The 24,719-nt window shown below is 45.2% G+C and overlaps 1 protein-coding gene across 1 annotated transcript; it reads left to right on the forward strand.

Annotated features, from left to right (window-relative positions):
• Positions 1-640: 640 nt before the first annotated feature.
• Positions 641-24,037, forward strand: PAQR5 (progestin and adipoQ receptor family member 5). The gene is made up of 4 exons (XM_030190471.1): positions 641-860; positions 12,418-12,545; positions 20,774-20,979; positions 23,896-24,037. Exons 1-4 carry the CDS (start codon positions 810-812, stop codon positions 24,024-24,026), a joined length of 516 nt encoding a protein of 171 aa, XP_030046331.1. The 5' UTR covers positions 641-809; the 3' UTR covers positions 24,027-24,037.
• The last annotated feature ends 682 nt before the right edge of the window (positions 24,038-24,719 follow it).

Here is a 24,719-nt window from a genome sequence, read left to right on the forward strand (position 1 = left end):
CTGTTGGAAGCAGGATACTGGGCTAGATGGACCATTGGTCTGACCCGGTATGGCTATTCTTATGTACACATGCACAGTGCACCTGCCTGAGTGCATCTCCTTTCCTTAGACTAGAAGAGAATCACCCAATTATCAACTTCCTCTGCACGTGCCGTGGGCTCCGTATTTGGGAAGTAAACATCAGGTCTGTTGTGGGTGAGGCACAGGAGGAATGTTTGTAGGTAAACCTACGACTCTGCTCTCATGAGAAATAAGCTGACCAAATTTTGAGCACAAGTAACTGAGAGGTCTCCAACCAGAGCTGGAGCCACTTTCTTGGACATATTTTTCACTCTGTCTTGAGAGAATGTCGTCTTGATAAATGAAATCTTCCCCCCCCCCCCCTCCCTCAAGCTCCAGGTTCTCCCATAACATGGCTTCAATACATGAACCAATGCCTAGGTGAAGTTACCTGGTCCCTGCCCATCCCATACTCCTTGCCATTGCTATAGTAACCTGCTGTGTATTTCTGCTTTTGCTGCAAGCCACAGGCAAGTCTTGGGCCTGTGCCAGCAGAAGGTGGAGAGCCAGACTGGGGAGGTGCTGGGAGAGACCAGGCTATTCTGGCTCAGAGGCGGTGAAACTAGTAGGGGAAGGGAGAGGGTAGGTGGCAGCAGGGAATTTGGCCAGAGGTAACTAATGCAAATGTGTTTCACCTGCAAATCACTGCTGGTGAATGCAGGAAAAGCTCACTACTGGAAAGACTGGGAGCTGGAGCTAGAGAGGTGACCTCTGAGAGTCACAGTCACTGGCCCCTGCTGTCCCACACAATGCTGAGCTGGAAGCTGCCCCGGCTGCTCCATATCACACAGGTGCCAAAAGTAAGTGTTTCTTGGGACAAAAGTGGATGGTCAGAAACTTTTGGCTTGTTTTCATCTTTCTTGTCTTGTTCTTGATTCTTCTTTTTCCAAAGTAAGTTTATTTCTTTTTGTTTTATATAATATGGAATAAAAAGATGACCTTATTTCTACTGTCTTTGATAGTTTCTTGGTTCTGCCTCTTTCCTGTTTTGTAACTTGCCAGGAGGAAAAGGCTCTGATAGCTCATTAAGAAGAAAGAAGATACTCAAGAAGTCTATTCTGCTGTTCATTCTCTTCTCTCCTGCTGCTGGCAAGTTCTCATCAGGGAGCTGTCAGGCACTGTTTCTTTCTCATCAGAGACCCCTGATCTTCAATCTACTACTGCTGCTTCTCATTTCACATTTCTCTAGGAAAGGAATGGAAAACAAAAATGAGGATGTTATAATGCCTTTGTATCGCTCCATGGTGCGATCGCACCTCGAATATTGTGTTCAATTCTGGTCGCCGCATCTCAAAAAAGATATAGTGGAATTAGAAAAGGTGCAGAGAGGGGTGACGAAAATGATAAAGGGGATGACTATGAGGAAAGGCTAAAGCGGCTAGGGCTTTTCAGCTTGGAGAAAAGGTGGCTGAGGGGAGATATGATAGAGGTTTATAAAATAATGAGTGGAGTTGAACGGGTAGATGTGAAGTGTCTGTTCACGCTTTCCAAAAATACTTGGACTAGGGGGCATGCGATGAAGCTACAATGTAGTAAATTTAAAACAAATCAGAGAAACTTTTTCTTCACTCAACGTGTAATTAAACTCTGGAATTTGTTGCCAGAGAATATGGTAAAGGCGGTTAGCTTAGCGGAGTTTAAAAAAGGTTTGGACAGCTTCCTAAAGGAAAAGTCCATAGACCATTATTAAATGGACTTGGGGAAAATCCACTATTTCTGGGGTAAGCAGTATGAAATGTTTTGTACTTTTTTGGGATCTTCCCAAGTATTTGTGACCTGGATTGGCCACTGTTGGAAACAGGATGCTGGGCTTGATGGGCCTTTGGTCTTGCACAGCACCGTTCTGACCCACATAAGAGATCAATTCTATTCCTTGGAGCTTTCAGGTTGGGGGAGACAGGGAGATATGACCGGTAAAAGGTTTAAAGAACTGTGTAACAGTGAAATCAAGAAGACTACACTGAGGGTTTATGATTTTAAAAGATCCACAATCTTCCGCAACATTTGCAGACTTGTAGGGGAGTTAAATTTCTGTATTGTCAACTGTCCTACTATGTAAGATCGCTTGGTTTTAATAATTTACAACATCCCATAGGACATAAACTAAAAGTTCTTTTCAACAAATCCAGACAGTAAATTGAGTATTTCTGGTTTGCATACATCTTTCCAAGATTTAGGTATTTTGAAAAATTGTGATAAGTTGCAGCAAGCTTGGGACAGAGAAGTTGACCAGGGCTACTTAATTTGATGAAATTGGTTAAACAGATTCCCCTGGTGACCCACAACACTGATTTTCACAAGTGTCACTACAGGATACTTCACACAGCCTCTTCTCTCAAGTGACAGCGTGATTCTCCGGTCTGTGTTACGTGTAGGGTAAGTGAGAGTTTGTTGTTTCATGCTTTATGGACCTGCCCCAAAATAGGGGTTTTCTGTGAGGTGGTTATTGGCTGTGTAAGTAGCTTGCTTAGCATTCCAATTTCAGGTACCGTTGAAATATTGGCTAGAGCAGGCTAGGTGGCCTTTTGTAGGGAAAAATGTATATTTGAACAGTAGATTCACCCTGAAGCTCCATCATACCGACCATGGAGGAACTTTTATGATGTGGGACGCTAAGGAAGCAAATCTCACTTTTAAGTGCAGGAAGCTCATCCTTGCTGTTTGGAACTTCTGTATTCAGTCTCTGAGGTTCCCTTTTACGAAGTGGCGATAAGCTCAACGCAGACTTACCATTCACTAAAAGGCAAGTATCGCCAGACTACTGTAGCAGGCCTGGCGGCAGTTCCCTTCCTCAGCATGTGCCATTTCTGGCGCTGCAAAAATATTTCAATTTTTGTAGTGTCGGTGTGTACCTGGCGGTAATCAGGCAGTGCCGTGTGCTGCCTGGTTACCACCGGATTAGTGCAGGACCCCTTATCGCCACCTCAATGGGTGGCGGTAACTGCTCCCCCCCCCCCCCCCCCCCCGAAATGGCCTCACGGCAATTGGTTCACTTGCCACATAGCCATTTCTTTAAGAAAAGGGAAATCTGTTTTTTTACCGACTGTGGCCAGTGCCAGCGCAGGCCCCGTTTTGCCGCAGCTTCATAAAAGGACCAGGAATCTTCTTTTGAATAAGTTGCATGTGGGATTCTTTTGCGCTGTTCGTGATTTTGCTGACTGACTTCCAGGCCCGACTCTTTGGGGTCCTTTTGCCAGTGGCATTCCTGGGGGGGGGGGGCGGTGAGTGCGGTCTGCCCCGGGTGCTCGCTGCTGGGCGGGGTGCCGCGCGCACCTGTCCTCCGTTGTTCCATGCTTCTTCTCTGCCCCGGAACAGGTTACTTCCTGTTCCGGGGCAGAGAAGAAGCATGGAACAACGGAGGGCAGGCGTGCACGGCACCCCCCCCCCGGCAGTGTGCACCCGGTGGGGGGGGGGTTCCTTCGCGGGGGTGACCTTTCGCCGGGGGGGTCTGCACTGCATCAGGAGGGGGGGGCGCTGCACCCGGGGGGGGGCGCATTGGTGATTTGCCCCGGGTGCCAGCCCCCCTAGGAACGCCACTGCCTTTTGCTAAGATGCGGAAAGCATTAATGCAATGCACTACCGCAGTCAGGGGTGTAGACAGACTTCAGCGGGAAGGGGGTCTGGAGCCCGAAGTGAGGGGGCACATTTTAGCCCCCCAGCCATTATCAACCCCCCCCCCACTGACGACGACCCCCCCGCCATTGCCGACCCCCGCTGCTGCCAACTTTGACGACCCCTGCCGACGACCCTCTCGACCCCCCCCTCCTGCCGCCAACCCTCCCCCGCCGTTGCCTACCTTTGCTGGCGGGGGATCCCAATCCCCGCCAGCCGAGGAGGTCCTCTTCTTTCCGCGAAGGGTTCATTCTGTTTCTGACGTCCTGCACTCTGACATCAGACTCACAGAAAGAGAACAAAGCCTTGCGCCAGAAAAAGAGGACCTCGCTGGCTGATCTGCAAGGCTTTGTTCTGTTTCTGTGAGTCCGACATCCGACGTCAGAAACAGAACGAAGCCTTTGCGGGAAGAAGAGGACCTCCTCGGCTGGCGGGGATTGGGGTCCCCCACCAGCAAAGGTAGCCCACGGCGACAGCGGGAGGGGGGGTCGAGAGGGTCGTCGGCAAGGGGGTCCAGGCCCCCCTGGCCCCACGTAGCTACGCCACTGTCGCAGGTTAAAAAGCACTACCGTGGGGTGCACAAAGGCATCCCACAATAGTTTGAGGATCGACATGTGCTACCCACGCACTAAAAAATGGAATTTCTTTTCAGCATTGGGGTGTGTCTGGGGCAGAGAGTAGGTGTCTTTTGAGGTAAAGACTCACGCGCTATTCGCCTTGTGCTATTGGGGAAATTAGCATGTGACCATTAATAGGAAAACTGGGGAATGGGGCCATTTTACCTCTGCGCTAAATGTGGCCTCAGCACGTGGGAAAGACCCGCACTGTGCATAGCCTGGCCACTTTTTAGCACTGCTTAGTAAAAGGGCTCCAGGTCGGGGTCATTTCAAGGAACATTATGACTAGAGGGAACTGGGCACGAGCTCTAAACTGGCCAACCCTCCACCCGAGTCTTCCACCCACACGTTATTCCCAGGTGATTTCTAGTACACTGGGGCCAACGTCCCAGGAGTCCCACAGTTCCCAGAAAGCACTCCAGGGCAGCTGAGGGGGGGGGGAGCAGGGGGGCAAAATGCCCCAGGCCTGGGCCTCCAAGGGGGGCTTGGTGCCAAGGTCTCTCTCTCTCTCTTCTGCTACTGATCGCGTCCCGACAGGAGCAGGAGAGAGAAAACTCCGGTATCGGGCCCCCCTTGGAGGCTAAGGGGGATCCGGAGATCCGGAGAAGCAGACACAGCAGGCTGGCAATACAATGGCATTACAGTATTTTCATTCTTATTCACCATCCCCTTCCTAATAATTCCTAGCATCCTGTTTGCTTCTTTGGCTGCCACAGCATATTATCTGCAATGCTCAGGTAACTATGATTCGTATTATTATTTCCAATGTGCATCACTTTGCATTTGTCCACATTACATTTCATCTGCCATTTGGATGCCCAGTCTTCCAATTTCCTAAGGTCTTCCTGCAATTTTTCACACTCCGCATGTGTTGTAACAACCTTGAATAGTTTTGTGTCATCCGCAAATTTAATCACCTCACTCGTCATTCTGATTTCCTTATCATTTATAAATATGTTAAATAGCATCGGTCACCATACTGATCCCTGCGGCACTCCACTGTTCACCCTCCTCCATTGACAGAAATTACTACTACTACTACTACTTAACATTTCTAAAGCGCTACTAGGGTTACGCAGCGCTGTACAATTTAACAAAAAGAGACAGTCCCTGCTCAAAGAGCTTACAATCTAATAGACAAGTGAACGGTCGGTCCGATAGGGGCAGTCAAATTGGGGCAGTCTGGATTCACTGAACGGTAAGAGTTAGGTGCCGAGCGCAGCATTGAAGAGGTGGGTTTTAAGTAAAGACTTGAAGATGGGCAGGGAGGGGGCTTGGCATAAGGGCTCAGGAAGGTTGTTCCAAGCATAGTGTGAGGCGAGGCAGAATGAGCGGAGCCTGGAGTTGGCGGTGGTGGAGAAGGGTACTGAGAGGAGGGATTTATCCTGTGAACAGAGGTTACGGGCGGGAACGTAAGGGGAGATGAGGGTAGAAAGATATCCTGCCCTCTAACATTGCCGCCTATCCCATGACTTGTTAATTTTCTCAGAAGTCTCTCATGAGGAACTTTGTCAAAAGCTTTCTAAAAATCCAGATACACTACATCAACCGGCTCACCTTTTTACACATGTTTATTCACACCTTTAAAGAAGTGAAGCAAACTGGTGAGGCAAGACTTCCCTCGGCTGAACCCATGATGACTCTGCCCGTTAAACCATGTTTATATATCTGTTCCGTAATTTTATTCTTTATAATAGTTTCCACTATTTTACCCAGCACTGACGTCAGGTTTACCAGTCTGTAATTTCCTGGCTCACCCCAGAACCTTTTAAAAAAATCGGTGTTACATTGGCCACCCTCCAATCTTCAGACAATTTTAATGACTGGTTACATATTACTATTAGCAGATCAGCAATCTCATGCTTGAGTTCTTTGAGTACTCTTGGATGTATGCCATCTGGTCCAGGTGATTTACTACTCTTTAATTGGTTGATTTGGCTCAGTACATATTCCGGATTCACTGAGATTTCTTTCATTTCCTCGCATCATCATCCTTGAAAACTATTTCCAGTACAGATAGATCGCTTACATCTTCTCCTGTGAAGACCGAAGCAAAGAATTCATTCAGTTTCTCCACTATGGCCTTGTCCTCCCTGAGTGCCCCTTTTACTCCTTTGGATTCTAATGGTCCCACGGATTCCCTCACAGGCTTTCTGCTTCTGATGTACCTGAAAAAATTGTTAGTGTGAGTTTTAGCCTCTGCGGCAAGTTTTTCTTCATATTCTCTTTTAGCCTTTTTTTTTTATCAATGCATCTGATTAGCAGTGCTTATGTTGCTTCTTATTTTCTTCATTTTGGTCCTTTTTCCATTCTTTGAAGGACATTCTTTTGGCTATAATAGCCTCTTTCACTTCACCTTTTAACCATTCTGGCTGTTGTTTTCTCTTCTTTCCACCTTTGTAAATACGTGGAATGCATCTGGTCTGTGCTTCCAAGATGGCATTTTTATTACATCTTTACATAGAATCAAGAAAAAAAATAAAATATTTCAAATAAAACTAAACAAAGAAATAATCCATAGTAAAAATAATAAATTTTAAAACATAATATTTTTCAAAAGAAGTATGTAATTGTCTTTTTCCTAAAGGAATAGTAGGAACTTTCCAGCCTAAATTCCAAGGGTAAATCAAAATAGAGACAGAGCCAACAGAAAAAGATGACCTCCAATGCCTACTTTATTTCAACCCAATAGGAGAAGGAAAAAACAATATGCATCTGTCTCTGAAACGACGTACATTTTCTATAGAAGAAGAATATTTCAGTTGTAAAGATAAAGGAAGAGGAGCAAAACCGTATATCACTTTATGAACAAAACACAGAACCTTAAACGATACTCTGGCTCGTAGAGGAAGCCAATGACACTATTGCGGCAGAGGGGGGGGGGGGAACACTATCATATCCAGTACGGCAAAATATCAACCTTACAGCAGTATTTTGAGGTATTTGTTATTTAGGCAGCAACTTCTGCGGCAAACTAAAATAGACAGAATTGCAATAGTCCAGATCAGAAAAGATCATAGCTTACACCACTAAAGCGAAATCCTTTTCCAAAAAACTGGAGCATATTGATCTAAGCTTGCTCAATTTGAAAAACACTTTTTTAGCCACATAATTAATTGGTGATCTGCAAGGGCCGACTTCTACATGGAATGTTACTAGTGGAATAGCAACATTCCATGTAGAATCTCAAATAGTAGCAACAGTGGAGGAGTGGCCTAGTGGTTAGGGTGGTGGACTTTGGTCCTGAGGAACTGAGTTCGATTCCCACTTCAGGCACAGGCAGCTCCTTGTGACTCTGGGCAAGTCACTTAACCCTCCATTGTCCCATGTAAGCCACATTGAGCCTGCCATGAGTGGGAAAGCGCAGGGTACAAATGTAACAAAAATAAAATAGATACTATTGGAGATTCTACATGGAATGTTGCTACTATTGGAGATTCTACATGGAATGTTGCTATTCCACTAGCAACATTCCATGTAGAAGGCTGCGCAGGCTTCTGTTTCTGTGAGTCTGACGTACGTGCAGGACGTCAGACTCACAGAAGCAGAAGCCTGCGCGGCCACATTGGTGATCTGCAAGGGCCGACTTCTAGTGGAATAGCAACATTCCATGTAGAATCTCAAATAGTAGCAACAGTGGAGGAGTGGCCTAGTGGTTAGGGTGGTGGACATTGGTCCTGGGAACTGAGTTCGATTCCCACTTCAGGCACAGGCAGCTCCTTGTGACTCTGGGCAAGTCACTTAAACCTCCATTGTCCCATGTAAGCCACATTGAGCCTGCCATGAGTGGGAAAGCGCAGGGCACAAATGTTTAGCAACTGAGATCCCTAATGTGGTTGCCATATCTGATGGTCTGATCTTGAAGGTAGTTCAGGAGGCCTGGGTGTTGGGAGTATTTATTTTATTTGAGATTCTACTATTCCATTGGCAACATTCCATGTAGAAGTCTGCCCTTGCAGATCACCAATGTGGCCGCGCAGGCTTCTGCTTCTGTGAGTTTGACGTGCAGGACGTCAGGCTCACAGAAACAGAAGCCTGCGCAGCCTTCTACATGGAATGTTGCTAGTGGAATAGCAACATTCCATGTAGAATCTCCAACAGTAGCAACATTCCATGTAGAATCTCCAATAGTATCTATTTTATTTTTGTTACATTTGTACCCTGTGCTTTCCCACTCATGGCAGGCTCAAACCTGCTTACATGGGGCAATGGAGGGTTAAGTGACCTCACCCCATGCTTGGAACAAACTCCCTGAGCCCATACGCCGGGCCCCCTCCCTACCCATCTTCAAATCATTGCTCAAAGCCCACCTCTTCAATGTCGCCTTCGGCACCTAATCACTACACCTCTTCTCAGGAAATCTCAACTACCCCAACTTGACATTTCGTCCTTTAGATTGTAAGCTCTTCTGAGCAGGGACCATCCTTATTCGTTAATTTGTACAGTGCTGCGTAACCCTAGTAGCGCTCTAGAAATGTTAAGTAGTAGTAGTAGTAGTAGTTATGTATGTGCTCTGTAACTTTGTTCTTTACAATAGTCTCTATCATTTTGCCCGGCACCGACATCAGCCTCACTGGTCTATAATTTCCCGGATCACCTCTGGAGCCCATTTTAAGAACTGGTGTTACATTGGTCACCCTCCAATCTTCTGGTACCACGCTAGATTTGAAAAATAAATTACATATTACTGACAGTAGCTCTGCAAGTTCATGTTTCAAGTCTATCAGTACTCTGGGATGCATACCATCCAGTCCAGGCGGTTTGCTACTCTTCAATTTGTCATATTTCCCCATTACATCTTCCAGTTTTACAGAGATTTGTTTCAGTTTCTCTGACTCATCAGTACTGAATGCCATTTCTGGCCCTGGTATCGTTCCCACATCTTCCTCGGTGAAGACCGAAGCAAAATATTAATTTAATCTTTCTACTATGGCTTTCTCTCCCCTGAGTGCCCCTTTTACCCCTCGGTCATCTAGCAGTCTAAGATTGTTTTACTGACTTCTTGCTTCTAATATGCCTAATAAAGATTTTACTGTGTATTTTTGCCTCCAACACAATCTTCTTTTCAAATTATCATCGCTTTGCATTTGACTTGCTATTCCTTGTGTTATTTGCTATTATTTTCAGTCAGATCCTTCTTCCATGGAACATCACATTTTAAATTGTTGAACTTTATTTTGTATGTACACGCCAGCCTTTTATGCATGTGGGTGATTGTTCTGGAAGTACCTTGGAGGCATTTGCCGACTGCTTAGCCACTAGGAGTCACTCACTCTAGCAAACTGTAGGGCTGATACAGAAAGCTTGCATTAGAGCAGTGGTGTCCAACCAGGTCGGGTTTTCAGGATTTCCCCAATGAATAAGCATGAGATCTATTTGCATTGCTAGTGTGGTGTTAGAACAGATCTAGACAGCATTGCAGACAATACGCTGAAGTCTTTTCCTCAGTGTGCGGCAGCAGCCAAAAAAGCAAACAGAATGCTAGGAATAGAAAATGTTTTATTTCGTATTGTGTTGACATCACTGTGCCACATTTTGCACTATGTAAGAGTAGCCATATTGGGTCAGGCCAATGGTCCATCTAGTCCAGCATCCTGTTTTCCAAACAGTGGCTAAGCCAGGTCATACGTACCTGGAGAAACCCAAATCCTGGCAACATTCCATGCTATTTTTACTGCTGAAATTGCCTATTGCTCATGTTCGATCTGTTCTTGCTGTACACCGCCTTGAGTGAATTCCTTCAAAAAGGCAATAAATACAGTGGAGGTAGTGCATGCAGATAGATCTCATGCATATTCATTGGGGCAATCCTGAAAACTTGTTTACATCGCAGCCCTTGACTAAAGTTGGACAGCCCTGCATTACAGCCAAGTGCAGATGGCTTAGTGCACTCAGGGACCCTTTTACAAAAGTGCGTCAGGGCCTGTGTGTGTCCAGCACACACCAATTCAGCATTACCACCTGGTAAACAGCAGTGGGCACGCGCTGTATGCGCGTCAGACCCTACCGCTAAGACAATGGACATTCGGCAAAATTAAAACAAGCCTGTGAGACCTTTCTCGCCACCCATTGTCTTAGTGGTAACGTCTCATGCTCTACCCGGGCAAAAGGCATGCAGTGCTTGCCCACTGCTGTTTACCGCTGGGCCCAAAAAACGTGCTGACACTACTGCAGGCTACTCTTTGCTGTGGCTCAGTTAAAGGGACCCACAGATTCCTAATGCAAGCGTAACATCTAATGTTTAAGAACCGATGCAGTAAACACATTGTATGCAAATAGAGTCTGCACAAGAGTTGTGCACTAATCAGGGAGAGCAGCAGATGCAAACGAAAACGTTTCTGTTATAATGGCAGCAAGTGCTGTGCACACATGTGAGCAGAAAATGTAACAGTGCGCATCTGCGTATAGCATTTTGTGATGCCCATATCAACATGCAGAAGAACAGTCCAGTACTCGCACAGATATGTGCCGATACAATTCCTTTCTACTCAGACCTGTGGACAGCCCCGTTCTCTTTTTTACCAGTTGCCTTGATGGAGACCAGAAACATTGGTTGGTGAGTCCCATAGGCTCACAGGTTAAAAGGCCGGCATTAAATCTTCGACCCTTCTGCACCTCCTCAGGCTCAGCAGTACAGCCCTGGCTTTGGGCTCAGCTTTTAATTCTTTTGCACATTTCTCTGCATTGTTTCAGAAGAGCGAATACCCTCATTACCATGCTTTTAAATACACTGTGTGCTAGTGATCAAGGCAAGGGTTAGCTTGTGTACAAAACCTCTTTCTGCATCGTGTGTCCACAGAATTATTTATTTATTTATAGCATTTATATCCCACATTTTCTCACCACAGGCAGGCCCAATATGGCTTACATCAGTCTGAAAAGGTGTTAAACCTGTAACTAATCCTTTCCAAAGTGTGAGGGCACTTTATTGCAATACCCTGCTGTCACTGGGTATCCACTTCACTCACCCACTTACCTCTCATGACTATGCTCTCCTTGTTTGGGGGTCTCAGACACTGGAGCATTTGTCATTAGCTGTGTTTATATCCTGTTATAAATTTCAGGACACCTTATGCAATCCTATATAATAAAAGGCACCTCCAACATTCTGAAGCTGACTGCATGGCTGAGGCATTCCTGCTCTCTGTATCCATCTCCTGAATTGACATCACGTACTTCCGGGTTCGTCACAAGCAGAAGTGACCAAGCACACGAGATTTCTCTGCTTCAGAATGTTGGAGATGCATTCTATTAAATAGGATTGGTCAGTTCCTTGAAGCACAGCCAGAGCTCAGCATCCTGCACAGTAACGCTCAGACACCAGAGAGAGAGGGGGGTGGACCTGACACCAGAGAGAGGGAGGGAGGGGGGACCTGACAACAGAGAGGGGGGGGGGAGGTATCTCTGTCACACACACACTCTCTCTCTCTCACAGTCAATGTCTTTCTCACTCTCACACACTGTCTCTCACACACTGTCTCACACTGTCTCACACTGTATCACATTCACTCTTTATGTTCACACAGTCACTCACACACTCTCTTGGTCTCATACACTCAGTCTCACAGAGAGTCTGTGTCTCACACACACTCTCTCTCTCGCACACACTGTATCTGTGTGAAACACACTCTGTCTCTCACACTGTGTCTAACATACGCACTTGCACACACTCTCATTCTCACACACACACTCTCTCTCTCACAGACACACTCGCACCCAGACTCTCTCTCTCTCTCTCTCTCACACACACACACACACTCGCACATTCACTGTCTCTCTCATGGGGGGCCATCGCGGCAGAGAGGAAAGTATTGGGGTAGCCGCAGGCAGCTTGTGAGAATGGCTGCCGCGCCAGAGCACCTCTGAGAAGGGAAATAAATTTTTAAAGAAGATCGGGAAGGGAGGAGGAGATGGACTGTGGTGGGGAGAAGAGATGCCTGGACCGCAAGACCTCCTGGAGCTGTGAGGCCCAGGGCAGCTGTCCTGTTTGCCCCCCCCCCCCCCCCCCCACACACACACACAATGCCAGCCCTGCTGACACTCTACTTTTATCTGTGCTTCATAGTCAAACACAGGACCTTCCAGCTCATGTGGCCTAAACGTGGACTTAAAAGCTTTTTCTTCACAGGTTTTCCATGAAGAAAGCATCATTACCGGATACCGACAGCCATGGAGTACAGCCGCAGACTGTGTCATCAGCCTTTTCCAAATGAGCAACGAAACCCTAAACATATGGACACATTTTCTCCCAACCTGGTACTGTATCTTCCATAAACAGGGTGGGGCCTCTGCCGTACAATGCTGTTAGAGCCAGAGGTCTGGCCATGTCAAATGATGGGTGTGCATCTATAAAATAATTCTATATTCTGTTTTTAGAGTTACCAGTTTGAACTACAAATCCCTGTAATACTGTAGTTCCCTGTAATAGGTTCTTTCAGAGCACGTGTCCGGTTCCCAGTGTCTTATGGGACTCTTTTTATTGGCTTGCCTTGTTCTCTGTACACGCTGGGTCTGTAAGACTTAACCTGCAGCATATCTCTGCTGTGAACTGCCTATGCTGTGTTTTGTGGTATGATCCCTTCAAGCTACTGTGACTCTATCAAGATTTCACCAATGTAAAAGTATAAACAGCATCTCTACTCAGCGTGTTGTTGAATTCCTCCCAGCTTCTCTCTTGCATGGAGAGAGAGCTGGTGAAAAACAGATTTCAAGGCAAAACTCTTGTCCAGCATATCTGAACTGTAAGTTAGTACATAAGTACATAAGTAGTGCCATACTGGGAAAGACCAAAGGTCCATCTAGCCCAGCATCCTGTCACCGACAGTGGCCAATCCAGGTCAAGGGCACCTGGCACGCTCCCCAAACGTAAAAACATTCCAGACAAGTTATACCTAAAAATGCGGAATTTTTCCAAGTCCATTTAATAGCGGTCTATGGACTTGTCCTTTAGGAATCTATCTAACCCCTTTTTAAACTCCGTCAAGCTAACCGCCCGTACCACGTTCTCCGGCAACGAATTCCAGAGTCTAATTACACGTTGGGTGAAGAAAAATTTTCTCCGATTCGTTTTAAATTTACCACACTGTAGCTTCAACTCATGCCCTCTAGTCCTAGTATTTTTGGATAGCGTGAACAGTCGCTTCACATCCACCCGATCCATTCCACTCATTATTTTATACACTTCTATCATATCTCCCCTCAGCCGTCTCTTCTCCAAGCTGAAAAGCCCTAGCCTTCTCAGCCTCTCTTCGTAGGAAAGTCGTCCCATCCCCACTATCATTTTCGTCGCCCTTCGCTGTACCTTTTCCAATTCTACTATATCTTTTTTGAGATACGGAGACCAGTACTGAACACAATACTCCAGGTGCGGTCGCACCATGGAGCGATACAACGGCATTATAACATCCGCACACCTGGACTCCATACCCTTCCTAATAACACCCAACATTCTATTCGCTTTCCTAGCCGCAGCAGCACACTGAGCAGAAGGTTTCAGCGTATCATCGACGACGACACCCAGATCCCTTTCTTGATCCGTAACTCCTAACGCGGAACCTTGCAAGACGTAGCTATAATTCGGGTTCCTCTTACCCACATGCATCACTTTGCACTTGTCAACATTGAACTTCATCTGCCACTTGCACGCCCATTCTCCCAGTCTCGCAAGTTATTTTTCCTTGTTTAATTACTGCATTAAATAATATTTTGCTTCAAGAGTTCTCATAGTGATGTTCTAAACTCAATTTCAAGCCTAGTATAGGTAATTTATTTATTTGCTGCATTTGTATCCCACATTTTCCCACCTATTTGCAGGCTCAATGTGGCTTACGATATGTTACAACGACATTCACATTAATAGAATAAGAATTTCAGAATATAGATATAGATATAGATAAGGTGCATCAGAATATCAATAATATTAATGGAATAATAATTTCAGAAGTGTTACAAATAATGATGCATAAGAATAACATGAAGGATTGGAAGTAACCCTAGTAGCGCTCTAGAAATGTTAAGTAGTAGTAGTAGTAGTACCACTGCCAGGCACAACCACACCTTACCACTGCCACTACCAATCACTGCCAGAGATAGCCAATCTTTACCACTCTTTACACTCTCATTACCTCTCGCCTGGACTACTGCAACTTACTCCTCACCGGCCTCCCACTTAGCCATCTATCCCCCCTTCAATCCGTTCAGAACTCTGCTGCACATCTCATATTCCGCCAGAACCGATACACTCATATCACCCCTCTCCTCAGGTCACTTCACTGGCTTCCGATCAGATACCGCATTCAATTCAAGCTTCTCCTTCTTACCTACAAATGCACTCAGTCTGCTGCCCCTCACTACCTCTCTACCCTCATCTCCCCTTACGTTCCCGCCCGTAACCTCCGTTCACAGGATAAATCCCTCCTCTCAGTACCCTTCTCCACCACCGCCAACTCCAGGCTCCGCTCATTCTGCCTCGCCTCACCCTATGCTTGGAACAACCTTCCTGAGCCCTTATGCCAAGCCCCCTCTCTGCCCATCTTCAAGTCTTTGCTTAACGCCCACCTCTTCAATGCTGCATTCAGCACCTAACTCTTACCGTTCAGGAAATCCAGACTGCCCCAATTTGACTGCCCCTATCGGACTGACCGTTCACTTGTCTATTAGATTGTAAGCTCTTTGAGCAGGGACTGTCTCTCTTTGTTAAATTGTACAGCGCTGCGTAACCCTAGTAGCGCTCTAGAAATGTTAAGTAGTAGTAGTAGTAGCAGTAGTAGAATCTTGTCACTCTTTAGGATTCCAGAATCTTGCTATTCTTTGGGGTACTACATGGAATGTTGCTACTCTTTGAGATTCTGCATGGAATCTTGTCACTCTTTAGGATTCCAGAATCTTGCTATTCATTGGGCTTCTACATGGAACGTAGCCACGATTTGGGTTTCTGCCAGGTACTTGTGACCTGGCTTGGCTTTGCTTAAAGCCCACCTCTTCAATGCTGCGTTTGGCACCTAACCCTTACCGTTCAGTGAATCCAGACTGCCCCAATTTGACTGCCCCTATCGGACTGACCGTTCACTTGTCTATTAGATTGTAAGCTCTTTGAGCAGGGACTGTCTCTCTTTGTTAAATTGTACAGCGCTGCGTAACCCTAGTAGCGCTCTAGAAATGTTAAGTAGTAGTAGTAGTAGCAGTAGTAGAATCTTGTCACTCTTTAGGATTCCAGAATCTTGCTATTCTTTGGGGTACTACATGGAATGTTGCTACTCTTTGAGATTCTGCATGGAATCTTGTCACTCTTTAGGATTCCGGAATCTTGCTATTCATTGGGCTTCTACATGGAACGTTGCCACGATTTGGGTTTCTGCCAGGTACTTGTGACCTGGCTTGGCTTTGCTTAAAGCCCACCTCTTCAATGCTGCGTTCAGCACCTAACTCTTACCGTTCAGGAAATCCAGACTGCCCCAATTTGACTGCCCCTATCGGACTGACCGTTCACTTGTCTATTAGATTGTAAGCTCTTTGAGCAGGGACTGTCTCTCTTTGTTAAATTGTACAGTGCTGCGTAACCCTAGTAGCGCTCTAGAAATGTTAAGTAGTAGTAGTAGTAATTAAAATAAACAATTTAGAAAAGTTCCATAATAATTGTATTTGAATTAATTTAGGAGTCAGATCGTTATGGGGAATCCTTTTTGTACGTTTTTATGAATAAGTAAGTCTTCAGTAATTTTCAGAAGATTGTCAAGTCGTGTGTTGTTTTTATGATGATCGGTAATTCGTTCCATAGTTTATGAGAAGTTAAATGTATGTATAGATTTGTATTTGAGTCCTCTGCAGTTGGGATAGTGAAGGTTCAAGAAAGTACGTGATGAACTTTTGTTGTTTTTCTCTCTGGCAAGTCTATTAGGTCTGACATGTAAGATGGGGGCATCTCCATAAATAATTTTATGAACCAAGGTGCAAATTTTTGAATGCAATTCGGTCCTTCAGTGGGAGCCAATGCAATTTCTCTCTAAGGGGTCTGGCACTTTGCAAGGACAGGACACAGTGATTTTCTAATGAAGTAAAACAGGATAACAGCAGAATTTCTATGAGCACTGTTATCCAGGACTTCCTAAATCATTCCTAGTGACCACTGGCTTTTCAGGATACTCACAATGAATATGCATGAGAAATATTCACATACACTGCCTCCACCGTATACATGTTCACTGTGGATACCCTGAAAACCCCACCAATCTGTGACTTTTGAGGACCAGATTGGTCAGCTCTAACAGAGTACATAAGTATTGCCATACTGGGAAAGACCAAAGGTCCATCGAGCCCAGCATCCTGTTTCCAACAGTGGCTAATCCAGGTCACAAATACCCGGCAAGATCCCCAAAAATGTACAAAACATTTTATACTGCTTATCCTAGAAATAGTGGATTTTCCCGAAGTCCATTTAATGACGGTCTATGGACTTTTTCTTTAGGAAGCCGTCCAAACCTTTTTTAAACTCCGCTAAGCTAATCGCCTTTACCACATTCTCTGGCAATGAGTTCCAGAGTTTAATTACACGTTGAGTGAAGAAAAACTTTCTCCAATTCGTTTTAAATTTACTACATTCTAGACAAATTCACCAAACTTCTAACTCTATGAAGGAACTATTTAGGAGTTTTAATTCCCTGACAACCCCACTGTCATCTAATGCCCACAAGGATCATCCCTCCTCAAGCGATCTAGCTAATCACTTTGTTACTCAAGTCACTGCAGGCCAATTCTCCCCCCCCCCCCTTGCCTTCATTGCCCACTCCCCTTTCTGAATCACAATCAGCTACCTAGACTTCCTTTAACCCATTACTGCCCAATGTTCCCATATGGGAACAAATCATAATCATAACCTTTCATAACCAAAATCATTGAATCCATAGTTCACTCTCAGCTGACAGCCTTTATCTCAAAATCCCATGTCCTTCACCCAAATCAAACTTGATTCACGCAACATCACAGTACAAAGACTGCATTACTGGGTATCACAACCTACCTCTACTGTGCTTTTGATCAGGCTAAATCTGTCATTTTGCTATCCTTAGATCTATCCGCAGCTTTTGACTTATTAGATCATTCTCTCCTTATCACAATTGTGGCCTTTCCCCGGGTCTATCTCTCCTTCCAGTGACCAGGCCCTGTGGCTGCTGTGGACTGCTTCCTTCCTGTTTCCTAGTCATGTTCCTGAGATCATTCGAGTCCTGTTCTGATGTTCCAGCATTCCAGCCTTGCAGCCAAGCCTCGCCCTGGTGTTCCTGCTGCCAAGCCTCATTCTTACTTGTGACATCATCAGTAAATGCCTTTATAAAGCACCTGGGAACTTTCAGGCTTTGCCTTTGTAACAGAGATCTTCAGATGAGTTTTTGTCTGTGTGTTTGTTGCATTTCCAGCCCTGTTTGGTCCTGTCCTGCCAGTCTTACTACTACTACTATTACTACTATTTAGCATTTCTATAGCGCTACAAGGCGTACGCAGCGCTGCACAAACATAGAAGAAAGACAGTCTCTGCTCAAAGAGCTTACAATCTAATAGACAAAAAATAAATAAAGTAGGCAAATCAAATCAATTAATGTGAACGGGAAGGAAGAGAGGAGGGTAGGTGGAGGCGAGTGGTTACGAGTCAAAAGCAATGTTAAAGAGGTGGGCTTTCAGTCTAGATTTAAAGGTGGCCAAGGATGGGGCAAGACGTAGGGGCTCAGGAAGTTTATTCCAGGCGCAGGGTGCAGCGAGACTGAAGGCGCGAAGTCTTCAACTTCAATCCCAACCCTGCTTGTTCCAGTCCTGTAAGTCTTCAGCTTCAGCTCTAGTCCTGCTTGTTCCATTCCTGCTATTCCAGCCCTGTCTGCCCTCAGCTTCAGTTCTAGTTCTGTTTCTTCCAGTCCTGCCTGCCTTCAGCTTGCTCCAGTCCTGTTGTTCCAGTCCTGCCTGCCTAGAGCTTCAGCTCCAGTCCTGCTTGTCTCCCGCTTCAATTACAGTCCTGCTGGTATCAGTCCTGTCTGTTTTCAGCCTCAATCCTTGTTTGGGTGGTTTCTCTACTGCTGCCGGTCACTGGCAGTAGCCCAAGTGCTCACTACTCCTGACTTTTGTGACACTCCTAGTACAGCGTTTAAGTAGCATTGGTCTTTCTGGCACAGTACTTGACTGGTTTACCTCATATCTTACCAATATACAGTTGCATTTCATGATAATTCCTCTAACCCATTTCCACTACATTCTGGTGTCCCTCAGGGATCCATATTCTCACCAACCCTTTCCAACATTTTCTCGGTCCCTTTTTTACTCTAGCCCAAACCATGGAACTGAAGACATTTGTTTACGGAGACGATATCCAAATACTTTACTCATTAAACACATTTGATATCAATGAGATCAGTACTTTTAATCATAAGTTTATTAAAATTACTGACTGGCTCAGAGAACATAACTTGATTCGTAATCCCACTAAATCCAGATTTTTTTTCCTAATAAAGTAACTACTTCAGCAACTTTGTGTGTCCTCCTTTCCAACATTCCTGTACCACTAGCCGATACAATATGGATTCTGGGCGTCTTGCTCGACTCCAATCTTTCCTTTAATTCTCAGATATCCCGAGTCATCAGAAGCTGTTTTTACAAGCTTCGACTTGATCCATCCAGCCCTTGGTCTCTTCCTCAGCTCTTAATACTTTGGTCCATTCATTAGTAATCTCACAACTTGATTACTGTAATTCGCTATACCGTGGAATTCGTGTTAAAGAGCTTAGATAGTTACAACTCATTCAGAACACTGCAATCCACTTGATCGCTATCAGGAGGAAATATGATCATGTTATACTGCACCTCAAAACTGCTCATTGGCTACCAATCAATCACCATATAGCTTATAACGTGAAGGCGGTTAGCTTGGCAGAGTTTAAAAAGGGGTTAGATGATTTCCTAAAGGACAAGTCCATAAACTGCTACTAAATGGACTTGGGAAAAATCCACAATTCCAGGAATAACATGTATAGAATGTTTGTACGTTTGGGAAGCTCGCCAGGTGCCCTTGGCCTGGATTGGCCGCTGTCGTGGACAGGATGCTGGGCTCGATGGACCCTTGGTCTTTTCCCAGTGTGGCATTACTTATGTACTTATGTAATTTTAGTTCAGAAGATCCTAGCTACTGGAGAGCCATCATATCTCTCTAGTGATCTTATCCCCTACAGTTAATCCTCCCTTCCTATCACGTTATTATTCATGAACACATTGGGCACTCTTCTTTCTCAGTTCAGGGACCACAACGCTGGAATGCTCTTCCAGGCTCCCTAAGATTACAAGCATCACTAACAACGTTTAGGGTTGATCTTAAAACTTATCTTTTTAACGATGCAGTCAGCTGAACATTTATTTTCTGATTCTATCCAGGGACTCTGTTGACTTTACTGAGCCCTCCCCTTCCATAGGACTTTCAGTGGCTACTTACATGCACCATAATAGTTGCCTCAAAAGCTGCTGTGCATTGACCACACAATAATGTTTAATTTAGACTGGCTAAAACCAGTGTAAATGAAATGTTGCAAGCCCGGTTTGCTTTGAGCATCTCCCCCCCCCCCCCCCTTCCTGACTCAGGGCATTTAACTCCAGCCAGGACTGAGCCCTGCCCCCTGACTCAGCCCCTGATACAACATTAGTGCCATCTAATCCAAAAAATGGGTTAAGGCAGTTTACACGAAAAAGCAACACTGGGCCTTCAAGAAAGAGACAATGGCAGTCCTTTATTGTGAAAAAGACCCGACACGGGCCGTGTTTCGGTGCACAAGCGCCTGCCTCAGGGGTCAAAGTGTGTCTTCACAATATATGAGCAGGAATGTCTGAGTAAATTGCCAGCCACCACTGAGCGTTTGTTCAATCCTACCAGACGCTGTCTGTGTGAAAACTGTGTGAAGACACACTTTGACCCCTGAAACACGGCCCGTGTTGGGTCTTTTTCACAATAAAGGACTGCCATTGTCTCTTTCTTGAAGGCCCAGTGTTGCTTTTTCTTGTTTATATTTTATTTATTTTAGTTACATTTGTACCCCGCACTTTCCCACTCATGGCAGGCTCAATGCGGCTTACATGGGGCAATGCTTCTATGCTGTATTACCCTCTCTTTTGTGATTAAGGAAGTTTACAAAATATATAAAGATAAAATAAAGAAAAGAATGCCAAGTATGAATAGAAAGTAAAAACTATGCATACAAGAAAAACATATCATTGTGTATAGTTGCATCAGACCTCAGCGACTAAATGCACCGAAGCATTTCCGAAAGCCTTGCTAAAGAAATGGACTTTCAAAGCAATTTTAACTGATGGAAAAGATGTGATTATAAAGTTTGCGTTTTAAATGAATAAATAAGTAAACAAATAGGGAACCCTGCTGCCATAACAGACTCGTCTGATTAGTGCATAGCTACCTAGAGAGAGTCGTACTTCTCTGAAGTGCTGGAATGAATTGTGTGTTTTAGGTACTTCCTGTGGAAGCTGCTAGCCTCGCTGTGGGTCTTGGATGTCTGGAGTGACAGCTACACATGGCCACTGGTGGTCTTCCTGGTTTCCTGTTGCATTTACCCTTTCACGTCCAGCTGTGCTCACACCTTCAGTGTCATGTCCACCAAAGCCCGGCATATTTGCTTCTTCTTCGATTATGGAGCCCTCAGCTTGTACAGTCTGGGTAAGAGGCTCATCCGTGCCTATGTTCATGTACAGAAAGATCAAAATGCATGATTAGTGCATTCCTGGAGTGTTTATGAACAGTAATGCACAATCCACTCCTTCCAAGAGATAAAGCAAACTCGCTTTTCTTGCTTTGACTTTTGAAGGTACTTTGATGATGTTTCCATAGTTGTAGCCGTTCCCTGCTGTGGTGTCAGCAGTGGGATGCTCTCACACTTGCCTTCCCTATGGAATTGTATCACTACATACATGTAACATGTGAGGGCACATTCAATATCAAATCCACAACACAGCCCTCAGTGGCCAGCGGAACAGTCTGCGTTGGGTGACTTTTTATATTCTTTGGAGGCTGTTTAGGTAAAGTCCCATCAGTTTGTACCTTGTGAAACTGTTCACACTGCCATTATAATGTAAATATTTTTTTATTTATTTTAGCTACATTTGTACCCCACGCTTTCCCACTCATGGCAGGCTCAATGTGGCTTACATGGGGCAATGGAGGGTTAAGTGACTTGCCGAGAGTCACAAGGAGCTGCCTGTGCCTGAAGTGGGAATCGAACTCAGTTCCTCAGGACCAAAGTCCACCACCCTAACCACTAGGCCACTCCTCCACTGTTGCTACTATTTGAGTTTCTACATGGAATATTGCTATTCCACTAGCAACATTCCATGTAGAAGTCGGCCCTTGCAGATCACTTACGTGCAGGACGTCAGACTCACAGAAACAGAAGCCTGCGCAGCCTTCTACATGGAATGTTGCTAGTGGAATAGCAACATTCCATGTAGAATCTCCAATAGTATCTATTTTATACATTTGTACCCTGCGCTTTCCCACTCATGGCAGGCTCAATGCGGCTTACATATTGTATACAGGTACTTATTTGTACCTGGGGCAATGGAGGGTTAAGTGACTTGCCCAGAATCACAAGGAGCTGCCTGTGCCTGACGTGGGAATCGAACTCAGTTCCTCAGTTCCCCAGGACCAAAGTCCACCACCCTAACCACTAGGCCACTCCTCCACTTCTTGGCTGCCAGCTGGTGAACATCAGAATTGCTTGAAATCTTGCCTGCCTGGTTCAAAACATAGCTGAGCTGATGTATCACCTGGGTAGGGTCCTAGAGATCATCGGGGAAAGGCCCGTTATTGTGGGAACTAGTGACCCAGGAAGGTACAGAAGAGGAATTCTGGAGGCTAGCTTTAGGATTTTAGGTAGGAAATTGAAATCCAGAAGTTGGAGTTCAATGTTATGCAGAACTTGTGCTGCTCACGATTGGCAGCTGAGCTGTAGCTCAATTTCTTATTCCTGTGATATTGTCAGATCTCATAGAAACAAATCCAACCAACTCAAGGGATTTTTCTTACATAACTGAGATGAAACAAGTCCTTCTGCCATTTACTCAATAGAAAATTTGCTTTTCTCAAGTTATTGTAAAAGGTTTGAAGATAATAACTCTGTTACAAGTAAGGATTCCCTGATAGTTGAAACCAAGACTGCTGCACTGATTTTAGTTCAATGCAAGTGTAATGTTTTGGTTGATAACTGAGTAAATGGATGGTTGAATAATTAGTAAAAAGGGAATACAAATTACAGGACTCCAGAGGGAGTAAAAGCAGTGAAGTGGTTGAAGAGGGAGAATTTAACCTGAAAGGGAGGGGCACAACTTGTAAGGACCAGGGTTCTAGAAAGATGACTAATGAAGTCAAAACTTACACCTTGGTCTAGGGTATTAAGCCAGGAAGGTGTCAGTGAGTCTGGAGGGAGTAGGTCACACGCAACGTTCAACCTAAAGATTACATAAACCATGCAGGAATCAGCATAAAACAAACATGTAAACACTGACCATCGTTGTTAGATACTCTAGTCTCATGCCCTTGTCATTAGTAGTCAGTGCATTTTTTCTAGTGAAAAAGGTGCTGGTACTGAAATGCCAGGCTATCCTTCAGGGGTGGGGTGATCACTAAGGAGCCACCCCACAATAGCCAGGCCCCCTGCAACCAGTCACAGAATCTATGACAAGGCAGAATTGGTGTGTAGAGCCTGAGCTCTTTCATTAAAACTTGGGGTCCATCAGTACCCCCCAAGTACCCCCTCAAAAAAAGCCCTGCTAAAGAGTGACAAGATTCCATGCGGAATTTCAAAGAGTAGCAACATTCCATATAGAACCCCAAAGAATAGCAAGATTCTAGAATCCTAAAGAACAGTATGTTTTTTTCTAGCAAAAAAGGTGCCGGTACTCAAAAGCTGGACCACTCTTCACGGGTGGGGTGATCACTGAGGGACCCACCCCACAATAGCCAGGACCCCTCCAACCAGTCACAGAATCTATGACAAGGCAGAATTGGTGTGTAGAGCCTGAGCTCTTTCATTAAAACTTGGGGACCACGGGCCAATTTTAGCAGACAATGAAAAAGGTGCTGGTACTCAGTACCTCCAAGTACCCCCTCAAAAAAAGCCCTGTTAGTAGTAAACCAGTCTGTGGCAAGGCATGTCCCATGTGACACTGAGATGTAATGAAGTCCACTAAAGCTTCCAGATCAGGTCTGACACAGGCCACAGTGGAGGCCACATGACTTCACCTATTCTCTGAAGCACCCCGCTGATTCCCACAGAACCTCTGGAAGTTTGCTTAAAGAAGAACTGACACCAGGTGTTAAAGCAAGGGAAGTCTCCAGGCACTTGAAATAGTAATCCTGGGTCAATTCCGCCCTCACTTTGAGTGATGAGGATTTTAGCGTGTCCAGGAGCAGAGACTCCAAGGGACAGTGCAGTTTTCCACTATAATTTTGGTCATTTAACTTTCTATATTTACATTAATAATTGCATTAATAATCAGGAGAAAGAACTTGTGTAGATACAACTGAAGAATTGTACGTGAAGGCCTCTGAAGAAGAGCTCATTGGTTTTCTTTGTAGGTTCTGCGATTGCGTATTCCGCCTACTCTTTCCCAGATACCTGGCTGCCTAGTGTGTTCCATGACTGGTATGTGCCCATCGCAGTAGTGAACACAGTGATCTCCACAGGGCTGTCCTGCTACTCCAGGTAGGACTGAGGACTCGGCAGGTACTCACTTAAATCTACTTTCAAGTTTATTCAAGTTTATGGCAGTTGGATATATACTGCCACTCAGGCAGCCAGCAAAACAGTTTGAAAAAGAAATGTAAGAAAATCAATACAGAGAAAAGAAGAAAAGCTGGGGAGAAAAAGAGAATAAAGAAGCAAAGAGAGAAGAAGCAGAGTCAAGAAAAATGTCAGGAAGTATTTTTTCACGGAGAGAGTAGTAGATGCTTGGAATGCCCTCCCGCGGGAGGTGGTGGAAATGAAAACGGTAACGGAATTCAAACATGCGTGGGATAAACATAAAGGAATCCTGTTCAGAAGGAATGGATCCTAAGGAGCTTAGCCGAGATTGGGTGGCAGAGCCGGTGGTGGGAGGTGGGGCTGGTGGTTGGAAGGCGGGGATAGAGCTGGGCAGACTTATACGGTCTGTGCCAGAGCTGGTGGTGAGAGGCGGGGCTGGTGGTTGGGAGGTGAGGATAGTGCTGGGCAGACTTATATGGTCTGTGCTAGAGCTGGTGGTTGGGAGGCGGGGATAGTGCTGGGCAGACTTATACGGTCTGTGCCCTGAAGAGGACAGGTACAAATCAAAGTAGGGTATACACAAAAAGTAGCACATATGAGTTTATCTTGTTGGGCAGACTGGATGGACCGTGCAGGTTTTTTTCTGCCGTCATCTACT

The sequence above is a fragment of the Microcaecilia unicolor genome, chromosome 1, assembly GCF_901765095.1.
Source record: "Microcaecilia unicolor chromosome 1, aMicUni1.1, whole genome shotgun sequence".
NCBI classification, from domain to species: Eukaryota; Metazoa; Chordata; class Amphibia; order Gymnophiona; family Siphonopidae; genus Microcaecilia; species Microcaecilia unicolor.

Coding starts and splice junctions, on each gene's coding strand:
- PAQR5 (XM_030190471.1), top strand. CDS start 810: ATGCTGAGCTGGAAGCTGCCCCGGCTGCTCCATATCACACAGGTGCCA. Junction 861..12,417: donor ATATCACACAGGTGCCAAAA/GTAAGTGTTTCT, acceptor TTTTCTTCACAG/GTTTTCCATGAAGAAAGCAT. Junction 20,980..23,895: donor CCTCAGCTTGTACAGTCTGG/GTAAGAGGCTCA, acceptor TTTTCTTTGTAG/GTTCTGCGATTGCGTATTCC.